This window comes from Acanthochromis polyacanthus, chromosome 6 (genome assembly GCF_021347895.1).
Source record: "Acanthochromis polyacanthus isolate Apoly-LR-REF ecotype Palm Island chromosome 6, KAUST_Apoly_ChrSc, whole genome shotgun sequence".
In the NCBI taxonomy this organism is placed as follows: Eukaryota; Metazoa; Chordata; class Actinopteri; family Pomacentridae; genus Acanthochromis; species Acanthochromis polyacanthus.
In genome coordinates this window covers 18927307-18938870 of record NC_067118.1, presented here as the reverse complement: position 1 = coordinate 18938870, position 11564 = coordinate 18927307, and the positions used below count along the sequence as shown (strand labels likewise).

The 11564-nt window shown below is 43.5% G+C and overlaps 1 protein-coding gene across 1 annotated transcript; it reads left to right on the top strand.

Annotated features, from left to right (window-relative positions):
- The first annotated feature begins 459 nt into the window (after window positions 1-459).
- Window positions 460-3733, top strand: LOC127534576 (uncharacterized). Its single transcript, XM_051950149.1, has one exon. It carries the CDS (start codon window positions 541-543, stop codon window positions 3283-3285), a length of 2745 nt encoding a protein of 914 aa, XP_051806109.1. The 5' UTR covers window positions 460-540; the 3' UTR covers window positions 3286-3733.
- The last annotated feature ends 7831 nt before the right edge of the window (window positions 3734-11564 follow it).

Below are 11564 nucleotides of genomic sequence, written 5' to 3'. Positions count from 1 at the left end.
TCTCGTTATTCGTCTTTTGTTTATTTCAGCCTTAGTTCTTATTTTTGGGTAGTTTAGGGGGAGACGCTGGGAGCGACGGCCCACTGCGTGGTTGGCCCGGCGTCTTCCCACTTTTGTTCTTTTGTCTGGGGTCTCCAGCCCTCTTTTGTTTTTGCTTTCGTTTATGTTATTTCTATTGATTATCTTGGGGTGGCCAAATAAAGCCTGTGGGTTTAATTGGAGATATCCTGTGTGGCGTCCTTCTGTATATGCTGCGGTCTCTCTCCCCCATTGAGCCTGTGTGTTTTTTTTTTTAGTCTGTGAGGGCCATAACATGCGGAGTATGAGGGCATTTCGCTAAACCAGGTGCTTCTTAGTGGACCAGATCTCAATAATTCTCTAGTAGGAGTTCTGTTGAGATTTAGGAAGGAACCCGTAGCTTTGACTGCAGATGTTGAACAGATGTTTTATTGCTTTGAAGTGTGCACAGACCACAGAGATTATCTTCGTTACCTATGGTTCCAAGACAACGATTTGACAAAAAACGTGATCGAGTACAGAATGAAAGTTCATGTTTTTGGCAACAGTCCGTCACCCGCTGTTGCAATTTATTGTATGAGACGGGCTGCAGAAGAAGGTGAGCGAGAACATGGCACCGATGCAAAACATTTCGTTAAGAGACAGTTTTATGTTGATGACGGACTCACATCGGTGGCCACGCCTGAAGAGGCTGTCGAGCTTTTGAGAAGGACAAGAGACATGTTAGCCGCGTCCAACCTGAGACTCCATAAAGTGGCTTCTAACTGTAACCAAGTCATGGAAGCCTTTCCCGTAGAAGACCGGGCAAAAGAGTTAAAAGATTTAGAGCTCGGAGTAGACCCTCTCCCAGTTCAGAGAAGCTTAGGGCTCTGCTGGAATTTACAGACTGACAGTTTCACTTACCGGGTTTCAAACGAGGTAAAACCATTCACGCGCAGGGGAGTCCTGTCAACTGTAAATAGTCTGTTTGACCCTTTAGGCTTTGCTGCGCCCGTAATCATGCAGGGCAAAGCACTACTCAGGGAACTGTCATCTGAAGAAAGGGACTGGGACACACCACTTCCTCCAGAAAAGGAGAAGGTGTGGGTCGCATGGAAAAATTCATTAAAAGCTCTCGAAGACCTGCAGATCAAAAGATGTTACAATCCGGGCTCATCTAGAGAAATGAGAAGTAACGAACTCTGCATCTTCTCAGATGCTTCTACTGTAGCAATAGGAGCTGTAGCTTACCTGCGCTCTGTAGACAGCAATGGCCAATACCATGTAGGTTTTGTGCTAGGGAAGTCTAAACTCGCTCCTCGCCCTGCTCACACTGTACCGCGGCTTGAACTTTGTGCGGCCGTACTCGGAGTTGAAATGTATGAGTCGATTAAGGAAGAGTTAGACATGAAAATAGAGGATGTAAAGTTTTTCACTGATAGTCGCATCGTGTTGGGGTACATACACAACTCTTCCAAAAGATTCCACATGTACGTAGCCAATCGTGTCGCACGCATTAGACTATCCACACGACCTGACCAGTGGCACTACGTATCAACTGAGTTAAATCCAGCTGATCGTGCAACTAGATCAGTCCCAGCAGGTGAGCTTAAAAACACTGACTGGTTCAAAGGCCCAAATTTTCTGTATTCAGACAGTATCGATAAATTACACCAAGACAGTCAGTACCTACTGGTTGAACCTGAAAATGACAAAGAGATACGACCTGAAGTCAAAATATTGATTACTGCAGCGACAGAGTCACAGTTGAGTTCAGAACGTTTCAAAAGATTTTCAAGCTGGACAGTGTTATGTAGAGCAGTAGCCAGACTCATTCATGTTGCTACGTCCTTCAAACAGAACTCAAATGGACAAAGAGGATGGAAAAGTCTCAAAGAACATACAAACAGCAAAGAACTCACTCAAGCTGCAAATATTGTCATTAAGTCAGTCCAGCAGGAAGCATACAAAGAGACATTCAAAGGGATGAAAGAAGGACAGATGAACTACAAAAATGACACACTCAAAAAACTCTGTCCAGTTGTTGACAAAGAAGGACTGTTACGAGTCGGTGGACGCCTTTCCTCTGCCGATCTCACAGACAGTGAGAAGCACCCTTTGATTATACCTTCTGCCAGCCACATTGCCACGCTTCTTGTGAGACACTTCCATGAACGCTCAGCTCATCAAGGCCGGCACATTACAGAGGGAGCTGTCCGTGGTGCTGGTTTTTGGATAGTTGGAGGAAAACGTCTTGTGTCTTCTGTCATACACAACTGTGTCACATGCCGCAAGCTGCGAGGTGAACTTCAGAATCAAAAAATGGCAGATTTGCCCGCAGGCCGTGTGACTCCGGAGCCTCCATTCACCACCGTAGGTGTGGATGTGTTTGGCCCATGGTCCATTGTCACGCGTCGCACTAGAGGTGGAAGTGCTCAGAACAAAAGGTGGGCTGTCCTCTTTACGTGTATGTCAACCAGGGCTGTTCACATTGAACTGATTGAAACAATGTCCACAGATAGTTTTATAAATGCATTGAGAAGGCTTTTTGCCATTCGCGGCCCAGCAAAGCTCCTGTACTCAGACAGAGGGACTAATTTTGTTGGAGCCTGTAAGGAATTGGATTTAGGCACAGATGACAAAGCAGTAGGAAGATACCTGCAAGAGAGGGGATGCTCATGGACACTTAACCCTCCACACGCACCCCATATGGGAGGGTCGTGGGAACGGCTTATAGGGGTGTCCAAGCGTATCTTAGATGCCATGTTATTAAAGAACACTCAGACACGTCTCACCCACGAGGTCTTGAGCACATTCATGGCAGAGGTAATGGCTATCCTAAATGCGAGGCCTCTTGTCCCAATATCAACCGATCCAGACTGTCCAACAATACTCACTCCAGCGATGTTACTCACACAAAAGTCAAGCACGGTTTCTGCTCCATCTGGAAACTTCTCTTCAGGACAGTTGTTTGGGAAACAGTGGAAACGAGTTCAACAGTTAGCAGAGACATTTTGGAAAAGGTGGAAGGGAGAATATTTGTCTACCTTACAGAAACGCAGAAAATGGACTGACAGCAAGCGGAATGTCAAAGAAGGAGATGTAGTTCTGCTTAAGGACCTTCAAGTAAGCAGAAATGAGTGGCCTATGGGACTGGTGGTGAAAACTCTACCCAGCAGTGACAAAAAAGTTCGCAAAGTAGAAGTGCGAGTTGTAAAAGGAGGGACTGCGAAGGTATTTCTAAGGCCTATCTCAGAGATTGTAATTTTGCTGTCAGAGACTGAGTAAGGTGTTCAATTTCATGTGGGATGATATTAATGTTATGCAAATGTGGTTATTTGGATGTGTGTTATTTGGAGATTTATAATGATATAATGTGATTATATCAAGCGGGGAGTGTTATGCCTTTTGCTTTAAGATGTTAAGAGTTTGATGACTGATGAGTCGGATGAGTTGTGTTTAGATATGTTGTTTGAATTTGATTTTCAGAAACTGTCATCAGAGCCAGAGTGAAACGTCTCTTTATTGAGGATCTCTGTTACTTTCTTCTTTTTTTTTACCACAGAGTGGGTGTTCATTTCTGATAGAGAGGATCTTTGTTTTATACAACTGGGAAGAAAAACTTTGTGAGAGAGTAGGTTTGTTCTGTACTGTTGAACCTGGAGAAAACCAAAGTCTTTTTACCATTTGCCGATTACTGGCTTCAAGAAGACTCCATAAAGCTGATAAAAGGAAACCCGGCGTACGGAGTCTTTTTTGAAAGGTTCGCTGGCTGTATAACAGCACACAGGTACGTGTTGTGAGGACAGCACAAGTACCTTTGTGGACACATGGATGTGGGAAGCCTGAATTGGTCATTAGCAATAGTGTGTATGTTTGGCAGTTGTGTGTAATAAAAGAATACGTAGACCTAGGATATACAGTATGTAGACAATTTCAAGCACAGTACTGCAGGCTAGAAAAGTAGTGTAACAGCAATAACTATGTGCGCGTGGGTGTCTGCTGCTGTCTGTGTGTTTATCTTCAGGTTAGTGGAATAAAGGTCTTAGAGTTAACATCTGATGTTTTTTTGCCATTTAAAGCTCCTGTAAAATCACACTATATACTGCAGAAAACTAACCACTACAACAGTGAGTGAAAGAGCTGCAGTGTATCTTGAACTGTGCTAGCCTGCCATGCTTGAACAGCTGGAAGTGGATAAATTGTGACTGTTTAGTTCAGTTCTTTCTGCTAAATTAATTCTAAAACAAACAAATCTTATGTTAGAGTTGAGAGGCAATAGTCACTGCAGCAGACCTGAATAAACATTTGAATCTCTTTGCTTTAAATGAAGGTAACATTTTTAGCTGAGGTTCATGAGCAGGACCACACCTCAATCACACTCCTTCCTGTTGTGTGCCTTTATATACCAATCTGCCCTTCCCTCATGTTCATTATGGCTTTTCGTGCATGGAGCAACACACGCCATCACTCAGCCATACTGGTAGTCTGGAAGTTTTAGAAACTCTGACTTACCACAAACCACCCATCCATCAGCCGTCCATGAGGAAACATTCAGACAATCTCCAGGTCTCCTCCACGCCAATCAGTCTAATTCAAAACGAGGCCCTGGAGAAGAGGGGATTGCCCCAGAAACACCATTAACCACATCATCCATCCCAAAGAGACGACTCCAATCAGAACTCCTCTCTCCATTCTTCAGTGCAGCAGACACTCCTCATCCAGACCCGGCTACAACCAGGGAATACCAAAATGTAACTGCTCCAGCGTTAATTCTTGAAGCAGGCTATCATCCAGAGAAGCCACTGCATCCAGAAAAGAGCAGCGCACTTCTACACTCCAGACAGATGCTCTGACTTCCCTTCACACCAAATCTCCGACTCGACCGTTGCAGTTCTTCAGAAAGCAAAGAGAAAGACTTTACCTGCTACTGAGCTGAAAACAAAGGTAAACAGTACCAACTTCTGACAACATTATTTTCTCCTAGCTTCATACCCCTGTCATCCTTCTGCTTAAATTCCCAGCAAAGATGCCAGTGGCACATAATCTTCATCGGCCATGCCAACAAGTCGTCCAAGAGGCATCCAAATCAGTCATCTGAATCACCTCAACAGGCTCCTTTTGACGCAAAAGAGCAACAACTCTCCCACAACTCCCTTCAGATGGCAAGTTCCTCGCCCTGTGTCAAAGACCATGCCCAGCCAACGTATGGAGAAAACTCATTTCAGCCTCTTGTATACACTATTTCACTCTTCCATCACCATTTAAAGCTCATGACCATAGGTTACAGTTAGAATGTCGATTGAAAGGTAAATCAAGAACTTTGTCTTCTGGCTCAGCTCCCTCCTCATCACGATAGTTCAGTACAGCCGCCTGCCTATCTCACACTCCATTATTTCGTCACCCATGAACAAGATCCCAACCAACAGTCAGCTCTTCAGTCATGCTCCTTCTGCCAGTTTGAGGGGTTTCAAGTTCAAGGCACACAGTCATTTTAAGTGCACATCTTATTTTGACCTTCCTGCATCTCCAAAGACCACTGTTCCATTCACTCAAACAAAGCCAAACCAATCAAGTGGGGCATCCATGCCCATCATGTACTTCAAACTTGATTCACGCCTAAGCCCTTATACATCTCTAGAACACCAGATACAAATCAGAAAAATCTCAGGATTCTTTGACTTCCAACCCTTAGTTTGCCACAAAGACCAGTCAAGTCACAATTTGATCCCAATTCCTCTTCCATTTCGAGCAAATCTTGACGGCATCCGGATTCCTTGCATGTTCTCTGGCCACTCCTTTTTTGCATCTTCTAGCCGAGGGGTTCCAGACCACCTAATCAAGGCCATGGGCCTCAAGTCTATCGACTTTTCGTCTGCTCCAACCTTCAAGATGTACGTTACGCCCACTCTCCGCTGACCCAAGAGCTGCTGCTGATGTCAGACTAAGCTTTTCCCCCGCACCACATCAGCTTAATTCAGTCATCACTAATGTAATGATCCTTCACATCCAAAAACACAATCAAGCTTCAAATCAATTGTGTGGTCCTTGCTAGTGAAATATAGACACTCAGATAGTCCCCATCACAGGGCCAGTTGATGGTAAATGCAGCACTGTGGTTGCATGTCTGAGGACCTGCTGTGTGAAGTGATCCACTTACTTTGAATTTTTAAAATTTCCTTTAAGTTATGCAAACATTAGAAGTCTGTATGGACATATAGACATCAATGTGTTAGGATCCTGCTCTAGCCCCTGCCCTGCTTTCTCCTTCCTCTTTTCTTCCTTCTCCCTTCTTTTTCCTGTCTTCTGTCTCTGTTGTATTTCAGACACTCATCCTATCTTCTCTCTCTCGGTCTCTCTTGTGTCTCTCTCTCTCTCTTTCTCACTCACTCTCCTGCATCACCTGTATCCATTCTGCTGATTGCTATGACAAGCTTCAGCTGCAGCATCAGCCCATTCAACTCACCTGCATACATTCTCACCTCCAGGTATTTAAGCCTTGCTCTTCCACTTACACTCTGCTTAATGATCCGCTGGATCATTAAGGGTGCTGTCACACATACGCTTTTTGGTCCGCTTAAAGCGGACTGGAGTCTGCAACACCTGCAAGTACGGTTCGTTTGGGCTGGTGTGAAAGCAGACCAGATGTTTTTGGTTCGGACTAAAGAACCGGACCAAGACCACCTCCCGAAGGTGGTCTCAGTCCGCTTCTATGTGAACTCCAGTTCGGTTCGCTCCTGGTGAGAACACAAACCTGTCTCCATTCGGACCGGCTTGATGGTGCAGCAGACTTTTTGGTCTACGGGAGCTTCCGTAGCAACCTGCACAGGGAATTTTGGGATTACGATAACGTCTTGCAATGCATCTTCTCTGTGCCAAAAACGACTGTGTAATTTTCTCGTACTGAATGCGAGCTTCATGCTGGAACAACAGCAGTATTTGTGCTTGCTGCATAAAGCAATGATACGAATATATGGCAACAAGAACGAACAGGAGAGCATAGTTCATTGTTTACGAATAAACTTTGATCCATGGAATAAACAGCCTGTTGTTTTCTTCCGGGATTTTTCCCTCTTCACATGCTGCGCCAATCGGTGTTCACCTACGTCATCTAAAACGCCTTATTTTGTGAACAGCGCCGCCAAATGACTGGGGGGAGATATAACATTCATCGTAGTTGGTTCAACTGTGAAAACACGGGTGTGAATGCGAACTGAACCAGTTGAAAATAGCAACATTGTAACAACTTTTGGGTCATAACGAACCACTCTAATGGACTAACAGGTGTGAAAGCACCCTAAGACTCATACCCCGTCTTGGACTCAGTTTCTGTCTTTTGGATTCTCTTCCCCACCGGATTCTCGCCAGTTCATGTTCTCTGTCTCCTCAGTATTTTTGGACTCTGTGTTCCTCAAGCCCGTCTCCTTGTTTTTTGTGAGTACCCCAGTTTAGCCAGTCCAGTTGTTTGTGTTGCTTTAGTTAGTTGTATTGTTCACTTTTAGGTTTTGTGGTCTGTTTAGCTGACAGTTTAAGTCAGCCCTGAGTAGGTTTTGGTTTAGTTTTCCCCTTTTTTTGTTGTTAATTTTGTGAAGAGTTTGTTCTTGATTTCCCCACAATCGAGTTTCCCTTTCATTATTGTAGTTTTCGTCTGGTTTAATAAAACCCCTTTTCTTTATTCGCCTGTCTGCTGTTACTGTGCCTGCACCTGGGTTCTGTAGCTCACCCCGTAACACAATGAGATGTGAGCAATCACAGAAATTCCAGAAGTCATACTTTTGCTGCTCATATTGGCAGAATGCTGCTTATTTAAGAAAATAAAAATGAAGCCATTTGGGAAATACATTTATTACAGTGAAGCCGTAAAGACATTAACTCTGATGTAAAATACATAGAGAGCTTAGGGAGGAAATAATGTAATATGCTGCAGAATCATGAGCAGCAGCTTATGCTGCAGTGTTTACCCATATTCATATGGGAAATTATACATTTAGACAAATCCTTCTGCATTTAGTGAATGTGTCACACATTTACAAAACAAACCAATTCCTAGTAATACATCTGTTTTACACTCAGTTTTAATGCATTAAAGTGGGAAGCCAAAGAATAAAGAAAAATACAACAAAAAGTGAAAAGACAGGCAAGTTAAGAGAAAGAGAGATTCAATTCTTTGCTAAGTGATAAAGAGATCGCTACCCTCCATTTCACAAGGCTGTCCCTGATGAGTTGGTTTAGTCAGTTCTGCTTAGTGGTGGGCCAGCCACAATTACTGGCAATCCACTTAACTCGTGACAGCTTCCCTAAACGTGATAAATTACACTGGCGGGGCAGAAATAACATTCTAAACTTTTGTTTGATGAATTTGCTCTCAGTGCGGTTCCAAATCTTTGCAAGGTAATGAGCAAAGTCCCACAGCTCCTGAGGTTTTAAGTGGTGTGCTTTGCTGTGATTGGCTTTTCTGAGGTGTGTAGCAGAGTTAGTGACACAGAATTATTTCTCTTCTATCAAAGTGTCTATCTGGTCAATGGCAGCTGAGGAAGAAGTAACATTTCTCTCTCTTAAAAGCTGTATAATCAAATCCAGAAATGCTCAGCTGATCTTTGTGGCCTCGTTTGAGTGTAATCAAGTTGTGTTTTGATATTTTCCAAGGTTCTTGAAATTTATTTTAATTGTGTTTCAAGTGCGTGCTGGACACGATTCTAGAGCATTTTCACAGATAAAGTCACCCGAGTTTAACCACTGGCAGTAGGCACACACACACACACACACACACACACACACACACACACTGTGTGTGTGTGTCCATGTTTTTGCTATATTGTGGGGACCAAATGTCCCCACGACTGTAGGAAAACCAAAACTGTCACTTGTGGGGACCGAAATGAGGTCCCCACAAGTTTAAACAGTGTTTTCTTGGCCATGTTGTTGTTACTGAAAAAATTAAAAGTGCAAAAACGTTTCTTTAGGGTTAGGCATTGTTTTGGTTAGGGTTAGGGTTTGGTTAAGTTTAGGATGTAGGGTAAGGGTTAGGGGTTAGATATGAATGGGAGTCAATGGTATGTCCCCACAATGATAGCAAGACACACACACACACACACACACACACACACACACACACACACACACACACACACACACACACACACACACACACACACACACACACACACACACTCAATTGCTTTCATTCTCACTGTTATTCTTTCTTGCACCCTCTGCTGTGTCTCTTGAGCGTCTCTCCTTTGTAACACACATAGAATCACTGACATTTTTATCCTTCTTTCTCTCTCTTTTGCTTTCTCTTCTTTTACACCCACCTCCACTCAGCCTCTCTCTAACTTCCTCTCCCTCACCTCATTCTAATGCATGGCTGTATATTTGGCCTTTGTAGAGCCAGCCATACTCTTGGAGGATTCTCCTGGAATCAATTTACCCTGCCTGTGCCAAGCCACTGATCAACAATTTACAGGCCATCAACTGCTGGCCATGGCTGCTAGAAGGCTGTTTAACTGGTATATTATGTGCCTGACATGACAGAGCATTTACTGCAGGTATAGTGCAGCTTTGAACGAAAAGGGTGCAACATATCAGCATTGCCTTTGATATTACGTAACTTCCCCCGTGTTTGCACGATTCCATAGCATTCATACCAGTTTTATAACCCGCAGTCCCTTTCCTGTTTGCTGCCATTTGGGGACCTGAGCAGATTTAATCTACAACAACTGAGTCTGTAACCCCACTGAGCTGCAGCAAAACTCTCAGTCTGGATGCTGTAACTCAGAGACATATGTTGAGTAGTAGCGGATCACACAAGGATTTTGCTTTCAAGTCAGAATTGTTTTTGAAACATTGAACTGTCTTTGTTAAGAAACCATCACAGAAAGGCACCTTTGCAGAAACACAATGAACAAAGTGCCAAACATAATCCGTTGGAGAGAATTGCATTGTGATCGCAGTGGTGTAGCTGAAGTGTGCATGAATATATGTGCACCAGACCTGCATGTAAGATTAAATTATTCATATGAACCCTGCTACAAAATTCTTCTGTGCCTTTGCTTTCTTTTGTGTTTCCTTTCGTCTGTGCTGTGTCAACTAACAGAATTTAAGAACTGAAGTCTGCATTGCCATATCTATAGAGATTACTAGATTCATTGGAGTTCTTGCATTCTTTCTTTACAGTCTATAGCTGCAAGGAAAGGAAAATGGAATGAGAGAAGAAAAAGGAGAAGACGTAAGAGATAGTCTAGCAGTTCAAATGACAAACAGGTAGATGGTAGTGTTGTGGTTGCCATGCAACTATATATATATATGAGGTGATGGTCGTGGTAATGCTACCTGGCGTTCTGTTCAGTGATTTAATCAGCTCACTCAGCCAGCCATAAATCATCATCAGGCTGAGTTGCAAAAGCTTAAAGGAGAAACACAGACAAACACCAGAATCTATACCACTGTTCCTTAAGAATAGCCTTGCTGCTCTGATTTCTGTTTGGTTTAAATTTTTTTATTTCATATCAAGTACATGGTCCATGGGCTGCACAGTGACTTGGTGGTTAGCACTGTTGCCTTGCAGCTAGAAGATACCCAGTTCACGTCCCAGGAAGGGATCTTTCTGCATGGAGTTTACATGTTCTCCCTGTGTATGTGTGGGTTCACAGTTCAAAAACATGCTGAGGTTAATTGGTGATTCTTAATTTTCCATAAGTGTGAATGCGAGTGTGATTGTTTGTCTCTACGTGTAGTCCTGTGATAGACTGGTGACCTGTCCAGGGGTCCCCTGCCTTCACCCAAAGTCAGCTGGGATAGACTCCAGCCCCCCTGTGATGCTAATGAGGATTAAGTGGTGTATAGATAATGGATGGCTATATGATCCATTGTAAGGTATACTGAGGATTTGAGCGCATGTGGGTTTGTAGGTAAGTGGTCCAGGGGAGTGCAGGGGTGATTGGATTCTGGAAAAAGTTGTGACATCAATGTAACTAGGCCTGCGAAATAATGGGAAACTCATCTCTGTTCTCTCATTTATTAATGAATCACCTCTCTGCTCACATCTTGTGGGACAATCGTTGATGTCTATCATAACCTCTGACAAACTTTGTTTCTGTAATTCACAAGTTTGTTGTATGGATATGGATGTCCACAGGTTTCAGTTTGTACAATATTTATCTGTGGTGTGTTTCCTTACAAACTAGGGTTAAAGAGTTTGTCCTCCACTGTGTCACAAAAGTTCGTTCTTCCCAATGGACAACATGTTTAATTGTTTGTCACCAAAATGGGTTACACCTGGTCAATCAGGTACTGCTTGGTTGTTTGTCTGGTCAAACTGTCAGGTCCCAGTAGATAAATTTCTAATTTCTCTACACTCACAACCAAATTTTGGAAGTGTTGTGACTATGGCCAAGAGTAAGGGTTGAAAAGCTTCCCTTTCAGAGTCTGAGATTTGTGTACAGGCCATTGCTCCTCGACATGCAGGAAAAATTGTTCAGCAGGTAGCTCAAATCCTTGGCAGAACTATCCGCTAGGAGCAGAAGTGGTGGCCAAGGTACAGCAAAGGAGGATCCTTCAAAGACTTG

Excerpts from the sequence above, each read along its gene's own strand:
- LOC127534576 (XM_051950149.1), top strand. The coding sequence starts at position 541 with ATGAAAGTTCATGTTTTTGGCAACAGTCCGTCACCCGCTGTTGCAATT.